The 13,895-nt window shown below is 42.1% G+C and overlaps 2 protein-coding genes across 2 annotated transcripts; one reads left to right on the top strand and one right to left on the bottom strand.

Moving 5' to 3' along the window:
• Window positions 1-3,981: 3,981 nt before the first annotated feature.
• On the bottom strand, window positions 3,982-4,598 carry EAE98_008810 (uncharacterized protein; the record flags this gene model as incomplete). Its single annotated transcript, XM_038956433.1, has 2 exons — window positions 3,982-4,307; window positions 4,466-4,598. The coding sequence occupies 2 exons, from the start codon at window positions 4,596-4,598 to the stop codon at window positions 3,982-3,984; spliced, it is 459 nt and encodes a 152-aa protein (XP_038807145.1).
• Window positions 4,599-6,521: 1,923 nt separating this feature from the next.
• On the top strand, window positions 6,522-8,880 carry EAE98_008809 (translation elongation factor EF-1 alpha). Its single transcript, XM_038956432.1, has 7 exons — window positions 6,522-6,549; window positions 6,662-6,718; window positions 6,817-6,884; window positions 6,959-7,017; window positions 7,292-7,430; window positions 7,486-8,527; window positions 8,599-8,880. Exons 2-7 carry the CDS (start codon window positions 6,714-6,716, stop codon window positions 8,666-8,668), a joined length of 1,383 nt encoding a protein of 460 aa, XP_038807144.1. The 5' UTR covers window positions 6,522-6,549; window positions 6,662-6,713; the 3' UTR covers window positions 8,669-8,880.
• Window positions 8,881-13,895: the final 5,015 nt, after the last annotated feature.

Raw genomic sequence — 13,895 nt, 5'->3', positions numbered from 1 at the left:
AGGAATATCTCGACAATTTTCATCCTGTTTCTGCCGCCAGAAGGAGTTTGGGCTACGGAAGCAAGAATGCAATAAGTCGAAGGAGGCAGAATCGTATACAAGAACCAATATCAAACTCCTCTCTCAACAACTTTGACTTGAATATCATGAATCCAGGTGATCATGTGTTAACGATGCATGTACATTCATTGTGGTATCCAGGTATTATTGATCCCCAGATGAAAGGCCTGCTATTTAATACTTCTTACTGCTGTCGGCACACAGAGCTTGAACTATGCTTGCGATGGTGTTGCTTCCTTTCATGTTACAATGTGAACTTTGTGGGCACATTCATTGCTTCGTGCGAACGATGTATTACCTCTCAATGGTTGCATTGGTCTGAAGGATTGTGCTAGATTTTGTGTGAAGTCGAAAAAAGTTGCCTGGCTCATTGTGAGAGGATGTGCTCGGTATTTTGGAGACTTTATGAATGATACTTGCCTGGTGTGTGTCCAAGGTTGCCTACATCTGATTGGAGTTAAGCAATCGAGTCAGAGGTGAGTCGTCAATACTGGTGGGCCTAGAGAACTGCAATACTGATCTACGAACAGGTAAAAGCGTCATCACTGATCTGCCATCGATCGCGATGTTAAACTTCCGAATCTTGACATTCGTGTCTTGGCATACTACAGGCCTAGCTCATACCACAATCAACACCAGCAAGTAAAATTGGGTTGAAAGACCAGGAAAGCACCACACAAACTTTCTTAGCCATAGAAGTCCTAGGTGAAAGGAACGAGATACCACAATCAACACCAGCAACTACTCTAGCAAACATCAACGACTCTCAAACCGTCAAAATGTTCTGTCAGATAATTCTCATATGGGAGGGCTGGGGAAGTTGGTGAGCTATCAAGTGATGACCTATGAATTTGCACCTTTTCTAACATAGACCAGGACTCTTCGCCCCCAATGCAGAACAACGCCGACGCCGCTCTCTAAGGGTCAGCTCATAGTCACAGCGAGCATTCATGCAAACTTTTACTATTGCCGTTATTGACAGCCCAGTTGCGTGCGTCGGCGTTGATCGTTCTTCCAAGGCATGGCTTCCCTTGCCGGTTCTTGCCAGCGACACTTCTGGGATAGTCTACCACGATCAACACCAGCAAATATGCCCTTTATATCAAGGAAAGTTGAGAGATGGTAGTAACTGTACGCGTAAAGATATTCAGAACCGGCAGACAAGTACTCACAGATTTATAGTTCCATCTTGCTTTGCTTCGCTGACCCCTCGTCCACAACTATCATTCAGGGTGTCATTCTCATCATGACCAACAGGGTGTTGGTGGTAAATCCGTTAAGGTATATCTTCTACTGCATCTATACTATCCAAGTTCACAAAGAGTCTGGCTGACATTTCCCATTTAGATTTTTCAAAAGCCATGCTCTACCTCGAAAATCATTAAAGTTTCTGGACCACTCGGGGTCGCGTCGCATCGTTTCAAGGCAGATGTTTCTACCACCTAGCCTCCTTCCAAAACAGCAAATCCAAGCCCAAAGGAAGAACACAAACCCACCTCGAAAAATGCAACTTCTCGCTCAACCACTCTCCAAACCTCAACCTTGAGTCTTTGTTTTTTTTTTAGAAAAAAAAAAGATAAGATTTCTTGCATCATTCGCTAGTCCATCCACTGTGGAGCGGATTTTGGATGGTTATGAGAAGGTGTATGCATCAAGTAGTAGTATGATTCAAGAAGTAGGAAATAGGGACGGAGGGGGGGCGAGGAGGATGTTTGTTAGTGGCGAGGTAATACCTAGTATGGGAGAGAGGGATGAGCGGAGAAGCTGGTTTTCAGATAATACCTACATATACAAGAAGATTAAACAATATGTCATCTCCTTACTTACGAGTTTGAATAATGTGACAACGCGAATAATTATATTAAAGCCTATATTGCCCACGCCCAAATCTAACATCAGGTGGTGAAGTATCATGATGTAATAATCTTACAATGTGTAATCCCTCCATCAAGTACAAACACCTTGCATCTGTGGCCCGACCGAGTATTATTCCAACTCCTTCCTCCACATCCAAGCTTCCCAATTTTCTAACACCTGCATCCTCAAACATCTCTTCTCCCCCCTTCTTCCTAACATCCACCCACCTCATCCCAAGCGCAAACAAAACACCAACCCAAACGCTGCGGCTACAGTTCCCACCCACATCACTCTCTCAACACTCCTAGTACACGCCTCAAGCCACTACTAAAAGCCAACCGATTCAGCGACCAAAACACCGCGCCGCCCAGATAACGAGAGAAGACAAGCAAAGTATTCACGATTGGAATTTCTTCTTTAGTCGCAATTTTCTGTACCGCAATGATGGCTCGGTAGCCGATGATACTCCTGTTCGCGGTGGAGAGAATAGTGAAGCGAGTCTTGTGCCGGTTGCTGCTAGTATTGAGTCTGTTGTGGTGAAATATATGTAGGAACCTGTATTTTTTTTTTTGAAGGGGGGGACTAGGCAGGGGGTTTCTTATTGTAGTTTATATATGTTTGTAGGTATGGCGGTGTTGAGGCACTTTGGTTTAACAGAGAAATTTAATTCATCGTAGCCTCCGCTTAGTTTCACGACGGTGTATGGAGAAGCGTTCGGAATGAATGGGATAGGCGAAGACGAACAGTCAACCATTTAAAAAAGTTCACAGAAAGGAAGAATCCGGATCGGTGAAGGGAAACCAGAATAGTATTTAAAGAGAAGAAATAGTGAAAATACATAGCTAGACAGGATTGGATCGAGGTGCTTCTACATATTCCATGGCAAAACCAGCTGTTGATGATTTGGAAATCGGATTGCATCGGAGACTTGACTACTCTGTACTCTGCGCTTGTTTTGCTAGGAGACTACTAGGTACTCGCATGAACATTCGAGGTGTATGTACTGGCATTGAGAGGTCCGGTGCAGGACAGGCTTTGCCATCAAATACATCTAAAAGATGTTTGTATTTGTTCCGACCGAGTTGCGATTGAATTACATACTCAGAGGATGCGTATACCTGTCTTCCGATTCTGTCTTGTATTGTTCTGGTGTCTAAAACCCCGCACTATGATCGTATTGCAACCCTCTTATAAGTAGTATTGTTGGTTTGCTATATGAAAGACTGTGTATACATCTCTGTCACTTGCGACGTTAGGATTTGTAGCAGTGCAACCCATTTCTCGTGCAGTCCGAAAATCTAGCAAATTTGTGCGAATCACATTAATGCACAGCATTCCGTAGACCAAACCGTATACCCTTAAACTCATTCCCAGACCCACCACATTGTGATTGCTCATGTATGAGAGCGTAGCGAAGTCCCCCCAACTCGTGCTTCCTTCTTCTCTTCGCAAGCCCAATTCTCAGCGGTCACAGGCTTGAATCTCTTCAGCAGATATGCCAAAAGGAAATTGCGCTCAAAAATGATGCGAATGCGAATGCGAATGCGAATGCGGCATGTGAAATAGAGATTCATGGAGGGGATAAATAGAATGACAAGTGAAGAGTGAAGGCAAACTGAATCGATGGGTCGAAAAACGAAGACTAGTGAGACTAGCATAAATAAGTAAAGAAATCACCTAGCTTGGGTACTCGAACGATATTGTATGTGCCAGCTACCCGACTTGAAATTTCAGGTCATTGTCTTTTCCTTGAGCCGCTGGACTTAGTCCTAGCCACTGCTGCTATTGCTGCTGCTGCTTCACCGAAGACGAGCCATGCGAGCTACAATCCTCTCCTCCAAATTCAGACTGAAAAGCTGATAAACTATTATGAAAGATCCAGATATCGACTTGGCACTCCGTAAAAGTAAGATAAAGAGTCGATTAAAGTTCGTATGTGGAGTTGTAGAAACCTGATATATCTATGTCGCGTTTGAGACTGTGCTCTGTATCGTGCATGTGGAATTCGCATACTCCCAGGTTCCATTGCACCAGCATATGGAGTTTGGTTCTCCTTATTGCCACCTACATTGCACCTACATCGTTGAATCCATTTCTCTCCCAATCGCGGGATATGCTTGTTGGTGCAGCTTCTCCTATTCTGTGTTTTGTTGATAAGAATATGTATGTTTGAATTGAGGTTGGCATCGTGGAGCTCTGCTTTGTGCCAATATGAGTTGCCATCCGTAGACTCGAGAATCTTTCGACGTGGACTTGGTTTTTGCTGCCAACTCGTTTCGAAACTAGTTGTGTTCGCAGCGGGAGGGAATTCGCCTCGAAATCGTAAATTCGTGTTCGTTCCATGAAATAGGTATACACCGAACCACTACTTGTTGATTTCTTCGAAGTATCTAGATTTGGAAGAGGTAAGTTATCAGACTCATCTGCCGGCTCATCCTGAAATTACATGAACTGCCAGTCTCAAGCTCGACACGGTAATGAGTTGATCAGATTGTCATTTGTCGGTCCTTCCAAGATTGGGTATCTCCATAAGCTCGAATTAGCTCACCTATAGCTCGTTGCAGATTTGTTATTGTATTCAGACCATCGAGGGTGAAATCGATAGCCCAGCCCATAAGAAGTCCATCATTGGACTGTCGTCTGCGAACTTGGGCATCTCCCCGCCTTGCGCCTTCCCACATGTCGATTATTTCCAAATCTATATGTTGAAAGATCATCTGTCGAATGCTGTGGTAATTTGCACATCTGCAGTCTCAAATTCACTTACGCCGACGAGATCCAACCCAAAGCCACGATGTCGAGTTCGCAGACTCGTGATGAGTACCAATAATTCTGAGCTCTGCTCAAATGTGTTGAGATCGTGATAAGTCCATCGGGCGGACCTATCAACCTATCAAGGTGGTGTATTTCGAATCTGTCCAACGGGTATCAAGGTTGTAGCTTCATTTTCGTCTTAGTCACATGTAAATCCGTCAAGTTTTTGCCTGCCCGCTCATCCCAATATTGCGTATCTCTAATCTCGAATTTTCTCACCTGTCGACTTACTCCCGAGTCCTTGTGTCGAGAGATACAAATCTCGAGGCAAACGTCACCAGACTGTATCTGCCGGATACCTTGAAGTGCATTGGTTTTCCCACCTTTGCTCTCATCTGCAAAAAGGAAGATCCCGCTCACCTAAGCAAAAGGGTTGAGTGGATGGATTCGGTTCGTTTTCATCCATTATTAAAACGTCGAATTGCCGTCGTTCAGCTCATCCTAAAACTGGGTATCTTTCCAGCCTCGAGTTTTCTTCCCCCGTTCTTTTCATAAATGTATCGTGATAACAATTGGGGAGGTTGAGGGGTAGGTAATTTGACTCATGCCCCACCACCAACCAGCATTTCTTGTTCGTTTCATCTTGTCTCGAGCTTGCTGTGAGATAATGCAGCATCATCCAATGCATACCTTTGAAGAATGAATAAGCTTACCGTCGACATGACTGTGTTTGGATGATGCTCAACCTCCAAAACTGATTCAGACCGTTCATCCAAAGACAAATGAAACATCCATAGCCGTATCAAGGATGGAATATGTAGTTCCATTCCATAATCTGACGCCAGCCTTATTGTGCAGGAAATGTCAAGAGATATAAAATTGATTGGCGATAAGTGGGGAGAATGAATAGTTTTTTCTTTCTTTTCGAAACTCGCATCATACCTAGGTAGTCTTCAGTTTCAATTCCCATTTATCCACTGATATTCCACACTTCTCCTCACGTACCATGAAAATTTGCAAGTGAATGGATGCAGGTGATGCAACGATAACCCACTTGTAGTGAGAACACGGTGACACTTCATCAAAATAGATCAAATCTTGAGGCCATGAAGACCGTTCTTGCATCAAGTTGCATGATATCAAGATTGCCCCTCACTAAATTTGGTTGCCCCTCCACCAAAGATATGAAAATGAATGAAAATTTGAGTCAAGGATTCGATCAAGATAGGAATTCACTAACCGCTTGTAAAGATCATTGCCGCCAGATAATCCACATTGATTTCATTGAATCCACTCGGATGCATGAAGCATCAAAATTGAATAGAAATGATTGGTTTTCGTATCATCAAGATAAAACCTAATGCACTCGAGCAACGAAATGGTCTTGTAACTTGTAAGCCTGAGCCATCCTGGGAGCCCAATGGTCCCAATCGCCACATTTACCTCATTGCCTTTGTGCAAAACCTTCATTTTGTGGCCCATTTTTGAATGTTTTTTTACTTTTTTTCTGCTGGGAACCTTTTTATTTGACTTTCAAGGTTGTTTTTTTTTTGTATGATTTTCATGAGCTATCATAGTACGGGCCCTAGTCATACAGTAGTGATCCAGTAGATGAATATCAATTGAAAGAGTGAATTTAGTAGATCAGAATCAATCCACTTTCAATATTCACCGAACCAGTCATACCGCCGTAAATGACTGAAAATGGTGCTTTTTGGTTGGAGTCACGTGATCATACCCCACTAACTAGCGTTCAAATTCTATCGCTTAGCCTACCGCACACTTGAACTTTTTTTTATAAACCCCGCCATCCTCTCGAAACTCTTCTTCTTCCTTCTTCGTCGCACATACCTGGATTCAAGTAATCATACCTGTGCAGTAAGTTTTAATTCTTTCCATCCGTCCATCTATCGATCTCTTCCTCTTCTTCTTCTTCTTCTTCATCAACCTTCTTGAAGATCGATCAACTAATATCATCTTCTTTCAATAGATTCAATTTAAGAAGACAAAACTTCCACAAATAACCAAACACAACCTTCAAAATGGGGTAAGTCTTCCAATCCATCAAAGTTTTCCATCAGGATCATCTCTCATTCTCGATCTATATTCTCATAAACTGTTTACTGATTTGTTTCTTCTTTGCAGAAAGGAAAAGACACATATCAACGTCGTTGTCATCGGACACGTCGACTCCGGAAAGTCCACCACCACCGGTAAGGAACCCCGTGTGCAGATCTTCCAACTCGATCTATGTATTCTTGCGATCAACAACTTACATTACATACAGGTCACTTGATCTACAAGTGCGGAGGAATTGACAAGCGTACCATCGAGAAGTTCGAGAAGGTGAGCATTTTTCTTTTCTTTCTACACATCCTTTGTTCGTGTACAGGTTGGGTGCTCAATGCCCAACCTTATCGCACTGTGCCCCTCGGTGGGGTAAAGATTTTTTTCTTGTACCACTTGCAAAATTTTATTCGTGCGCTCGGACTTTTTTGTTTGGAACAATGAAATTGTCTGCGAGTTCCGACACAGTGTGGCACGTCAAACAAATTATGTCATCTTTGGATCATATCAACGTCCATCACATCCTTCCAACAGTAACTGACAATCATCACAGGAAGCTGCCGAACTCGGAAAGGGTTCCTTCAAGTACGCATGGGTTTTGGACAAGCTCAAGGCTGAGCGTGAACGTGGTATCACCATCGACATTGCTCTCTGGAAGTTCGAGACTCCAAAGTACTATGTTACCGTCATTGGTAAGTTGTCTACTGCTTCGTCCTCTGCTTTTCAAATTTCTAACATCATATCTAGATGCCCCTGGTCATCGTGATTTCATCAAGAACATGATTACTGGTACTTCCCAAGCTGATTGCGCTGTTCTCATCATTGCCGCTGGTACTGGTGAGTTCGAGGCTGGTATCTCCAAGGATGGCCAAACTCGTGAGCACGCTCTTCTTGCCTACACCCTTGGTGTCAAGCAACTCATTGTTGCCATCAACAAGATGGACACCACCAAGTGGTCCGAGGATCGTTACCAAGAAATTATCAAGGAGACCTCCAACTTCATCAAGAAGGTCGGATACAACCCAAAGACCGTTCCTTTCGTTCCTATCTCCGGTTTCAACGGTGATAACATGATCGACAACTCCACCAACTGCCCATGGTACAAGGGTTGGGAGAAGGAAGCCAAGGGAGGAGCCAAGTCCACCGGAAAGACTCTCCTCGAGGCCATCGATGCTATCGACCCACCTTCCCGCCCAACTGACAAGCCCCTCCGTCTCCCACTCCAAGATGTTTACAAGATTGGTGGTATTGGAACGGTGCCAGTCGGTCGTGTTGAGACCGGTATCATCAAGGCCGGTATGGTCGTTACCTTCGCCCCAGCTGGTGTCACCACTGAAGTCAAGTCCGTCGAGATGCACCACGAACAACTCGTTGAGGGTGTTCCAGGTGACAACGTCGGTTTCAACGTCAAGAACGTTTCCGTTAAGGAAATTAGACGTGGTAACGTTGCTGGTGACTCCAAGCAAGACCCACCTAAGGGTGCTGAGTCCTTCAACGCTCAAGTCATTGTTCTTAACCACCCTGGTCAAGTCGGTGCCGGTTACGCTCCAGTCTTGGATTGCCACACTGCCCACATTGCTTGCAAGTTCTCTGAGCTCCTCCAAAAGATTGATCGTCGTACCGGTAAATCCATTGAAGACTCTCCAAAATTCATCAAGTCTGGTGATGCTGCTATCGTCAAGATGGTTCCATCCAAGCCTATGTGTGTTGAGGCCTTCACTGAGTACCCACCTCTCGGACGTTTCGCTGTCCGTGATATGAGACAAACCGTCGCTGTCGGAGTTATTAAGTAATTTTATCCCTTTCTTTATTCCCTCTCTCTTCATCTCGTCGTCACTGTTGCTAACAAATTTCTTCCAGGTCCGTTGAGAAGCAAGAAAAGGCTGGCAAGGTCACCAAGGCCGCTGTCAAGGCTGGTGCCAAGAAATAAATGCAATAATGGAATGAAACAAAAAATTTCTCCATCTTTGCTTTGTTTCGGGTTCACGATGATTTATGGCTAGGATGCAAAACACCATTTCCTTTTACCTCCTCGGTTTACGATAAGATGATTGGGTTTGGGTTTACGCGTAATGGTTTAGCTCTTCCGCGTTCTGGTATCTTACATAGAACATAGTCGTCTAGAATGCACTTCAAAAGTAATTTGTTTCCGTCCCGTATGATGTGTGATGTAATGTTCATGTTGATGTGACTGTGATATTATCATTTGCAACCCTCCATATCAACAGTAACGACCAGATGAAGAGAGAGGGAATAAAGAAAGGGATAAAATTACTTAATAACTCCGACAGTAATGAGCGACCAGCGTGGTAATGCACCATGTCTTTCAGTCTTGTCTCGAATTTTGTCAATGAAACAAACGTTGGAGCTACCTTGGCCATTTAGTAGTTTCCTGGGCTCTATTGAATCAGCACATTGCTGTTATGTTACTTCACCTCCGGCCAGTAGATGTTTGTACTGATAAACTGTTATATCATTAGGGTAGGACCATAGGGCGACAAAATTCGAGCAGTCTTCGAATGAAAGAAACTCATCTAGTTTTCTTGATGGTGTGGTCTTGCCAATCGACTTCGATCCAAACCATAGTAACATGTTCTCGAGAGGATAATCTCAACGATGTAAGTATGCGTAGTGTGGTGAATTGAATAGTGGGATGGTGAGATGGCGGGATGGTGGGATGGTGTGGAATTTTATTCGCGGGGTTGAATCTTCGCATGTATCATGGAGGGGAAGCTATAGAGTCGAAGAGTAGAGTCAAAGTTCTGGTGATGATCTCGCTGGGCGAGGTTATCTGTAATTCTGATTTTTAAATTTCTTTCGGATTTAGTATTGATAATGATGTTTTCTTTGTGGTGTTTTTGGGGGAGGGGGGGTTTCAGAAAATCTCTGAAGTTGGAAATCTGCTGGGCGAGGTTAGATATTCTTAGCGATAATTTGGGGCTTGCTGTTCATAATGACGTTTTCTTTGTGCTGCACACAATCTTTACAGCATATTTCTGAAGTTGGAGAGCTGGTGGTGACCTCGCCCAGCGAGGTCATTTGTGTTGTTAGCGACAATTTGGGATTGAGATTTGGTGGGCTTGTTGGAGTTGCTGGTGGGTGGGTGCTTTGTTATATGTTGGTGTTGGTGCTGGTTTGGAGTTCTGGGGGTGTGGGAAGGGAGTGTGAGAAGGGAGTGTGGACATGTGTAGATTGGTGGTGGGATGGATGTTGTGAGTGGATGGTTAGAGGGGTTTCTGTGGTTCTATTTGAATCTATGGGGGGTTGGTTTGAAGCGTGGAACGAGGTGCATGACTTGAGGTTTTGGAGAGAGCATGAGGGATGTGAAGGAGAATTGTTGAGGGGGGGGGTTGATTTAATTTGGAGTGTGGAGCGTGGAGTGAGGCGTATAGTTTACACTCTAGAGGTGAAATTTTATTCGATTGAGGTTTGATGATTAATGTTTTGTGTTTTTGGAGGTCTTGATAACTAGTATTATCTTGCACGATTTTGGACTACAAGCAGCGAGATAGCGCACATCCGTAAAGTTATCTTTTGTTTACTACTACATACTTGCTGTCTTCAATAGTATATCGCATTTCTACTATCAGTCAATTTGAATTAAGTCTGGCTGGCTGTCTTGAGGGGAATTGAAGTTAAATCATGGTATGGTCAAAACGGGTTTCTAACATGCATAAGTATAATGCGAAGAATCTATTGTGCTTGGATCAGATATCTTGTATGTGAGCTGGCTGGCGCCCGTGCTGTTTTAGAGACCTTGTGTCTGGAAGTGAGAATGAGAGTGGGAGTACAGATATAAAGGGAAACTTTTCGTGACTCCCTTCCAGGGTGTCCCAAAGTCCGGACTGCAATCCAACAATGAAGATTATCGAATCCCCCAAAATCAATTAGAACTTTCAAGCTATTTGAGATGTTGAATTTGATTGGATCATTGAACCATATTCAAACTTTCAATCACTTTTAGATATTCAAACTCTCATATTATTGGACTGCCGTTCGGACTATTGGCTACCCTGCTCCCTTCCCCATCCCCTTTCATTTAAGGCTTTCTGATTGTTTCAATTGGTTTCATATAATAACTCCACTCTTATACTCTTATTATACTACTATATAAACTTGTTATATAATCATATGCTTTGACTCACCAGTGGATGTATGAACTGATAGGACACTTCTCAACTTTCTGTATTTGAACAAATTCATTCTTTAATTGTTTAATATCATCATATATCTTTTCATTATCAACCCTCGATAGCCCTAGGGAGACGAAACCCCTTACGATTTCCCCAGACAATTCCTCACGACCTCATTCTCTCAACCTGTTCCACAGCCTCTGCATCACCCTTTTATTTTCTTTCCTTTTGGCGTCGCGAACTCTCCTCTCCCTGTTCGCTTACAATTTCACGCGGGGTCAGTTTCTCTCTTTTCTCTACGCAGCTGATTTTGGTGTTCCTTGTCTCCAGGTTTCGCGTTTCGCGTCTCGCATCTTTCGTTTGTCCTTTTCTTCCTGTTTTTTCTCCTCGGTCCATTGTCCCTTAAGTTCCTTGCGTCTAGCCACGTGTTCCTTTTTTAGCCTTGCGGTACCGTCTAGTATTGTTGACGAGTCTGAGTGGTCTCATCTCTGAGGAAGTAGCGGTTCGGAGACCATCTGTCAAAGACTATATAGCAGTCAGCATCCAAACAATCTGCCGATTTTATAGATGAAATCGGGGACTTCTTACTCGATGTTTTGGATTGAGAGGTTGTTGATGTGGTAGATTGAGATGTCGAGCTGGTATGTTTTCTGATGGAGGTGCTTGAAAGAGCACTCTTCGATGTAACTGTTGACTTTGGTAGATGTAGAGTTTCAATCCGAGTATCCTTGACGAAGAAATCCTTAATGCTGACCTGTCTCATGTTGAATTTGAACTCCGATGATGATTGAACGACGATTTCAAGATGGTAGAAGCATCTTCGTCCTCATATCTGAGAAGAAATTGTATATTTACATGTTGATTTTTAGGGGAGGATGGTATGAAGTTGCACCTTCCTCCCCCTTCAATTGAACCATTCCTCCGTCGAGGGGGTTATATATGTTTTTTATTAAAACTCGAAGCAATCAAATGAATATTTCAGGGTCCTTGGGGTTACAATTGATTTGTACATTTGATAACATAACCCCAAGACGGAGGAATGGTTCAAAACCAAAGCATTTTAAATCATTCGAGAACATTAGTTAATAGGTAAACTTGCCTGATAAGGTCACATAAAAGTTCAAAAATATCACCAATAGTGAGCATAAAATGGAGAAACAAAGTTAAATTCATTGAATTGAACGATTTTGCTCGCGTTGCGATGTAAAAAATCAAAGTATTAAAAGGCATTAACTTTCCCTTCCTTCACCCGCTCGGTTTTATCTTTCCCCCACCCGAGCATTAAATATTGAATTTACCTCTTATCCTTTTGATCCATCTACTCCAATATGGAGTTTCTGTTGATTACTACTTCCTAGGTTCCTTTGTCTTTGACTCGTGATCTACTCCTTTTGGTGTGACAGGTGGTAAGGGCCAAGCTACTTTGGATTGGGTTTCAAACTGCCCATGAGTGACTTGTAGATTGGATTCTGCTGGTTCTCTAGAATGTAACTCAAAATTGGCTCAAACGCTTCCTTTGAATCAATCTCGTCGGTAACCAGTTGGGGTAATATGCTCGACACGATTCCATTAATCTTCTTAAACTCTTCAGCGTCAGGAAAGCGACGAGCCATCTCTACGAGTACTTCTGGTATCGCACTAGACCATTTGGAGACGGCCAAGTTACTAACTTCGATGGCGTCCTGTGCGTTGAGAGATAATAATATACCAACACCGGAAGCGTCAACCAAAATTGATAATTTCTTTCCGTAGGCTTTGAATAACTGGAATTTCTTCACCAATTGATCCTGTTCACATGATTAGCAAATTATTTTGAAATTGGGGTAACCTTGCAAGGTAAGAAGTTAAGATTACTCTTTGAATTTTGAGTCTTTGATATGAATCTCAAAACTATTCGAGATAAAGAATCAGTTTCGAGTACGAAAGAAATTTCGATGCTTCCCAATTCTATTTCGGGGCGAGGTAGCTCGTTAGTGTTTCGGAGCGCCTAATATTCGATATCTAATAAATCTTTAATATCAAAAGATTGAAAGTAAAGGTTATTCTTTATTTTTAGTTTTTAGTTTTTTCAATTCTTTATACAATTAAACTAATAAAAAATATTATACTATATTCAGATTATATAACTATATACAAATTGAATTCCAGATATAGAAAATATAATCAATATACACTATATATACTATATGAAAATTCCGTAAAATTTTATATATAAGTTTTTTTCGCTACGCTTTGAAATATTAATACGTTCGTACTATTCATTAGACTTTATCAAATCTATAAAATCAAGAGTCGAGTAGAAGTAGAATATTTTATTAAAATCAGGATTATAATAGCTTCTTTAGTATAAGTTATATAGATATTCACCTACTTATATCTCCCTCAACTAATCTAGAAATACGATATACTTTTATAGAATCCCTTGCTCTTAAAGATCAACTAGTTCGATTTATTTGACGGATATCTTATTTGAAATTATATTCACTAAAAGTTATCTAAAAATAAAACCTAGAGAAATGAATCGTATATTTACTTTATATTAAAGATTTGCTTCTACGCGAGTAATAAATACATTTTAGTATAAAAGCTTACTGATTTTCATGAGTAAGTCTCCTGTACAGATTAAAGGGATGAAGCCTATGATTACTTTGATAGTAAAATGAATGCTTGATGTTAGATTTCTAGCTCTAGGTACTTTGCGGCTACTATATAATTGCTTAAGCCGAGGTATGGAGTTTATGATAGACGTAGAGCGGGGAGCATGGCTTTTTGTGGAAACCCCGCCTCAAAGCCCCACGACAATCGCAAAACTGTATATATATTTTAAAACTCTTACCGACTTCAACAAACACAACAAAATGTGACCATTCAAGCCTACTTGAAAATACTCTCGGTCGTCTAGTTGGTTTATGACGTCAGACTGTAATTGTACATTGTAATCTGGATGTCGCGTGTTCGACTCACGCCTGAGAGAATAACTTTTTGCATTTTTTTTTGGTATCAAATGTCAATTTTTGGGTTCGT

This window comes from Botrytis deweyae (assembly GCF_014898535.1).
Source record: "Botrytis deweyae strain B1 chromosome Unknown BDEW_024, whole genome shotgun sequence".
In the NCBI taxonomy this organism is placed as follows: Eukaryota; Fungi; Ascomycota; class Leotiomycetes; order Helotiales; family Sclerotiniaceae; genus Botrytis; species Botrytis deweyae.
This window is presented reverse-complemented; position numbering and strand designations above follow the sequence as displayed.

Coding starts and splice junctions, on each gene's coding strand:
- EAE98_008809 (XM_038956432.1), top strand. Junction 7,018..7,291: donor CCATCGAGAAGTTCGAGAAG/GTGAGCATTTTT, acceptor CAATCATCACAG/GAAGCTGCCGAACTCGGAAA. Junction 7,431..7,485: donor GTACTATGTTACCGTCATTG/GTAAGTTGTCTA, acceptor CATCATATCTAG/ATGCCCCTGGTCATCGTGAT.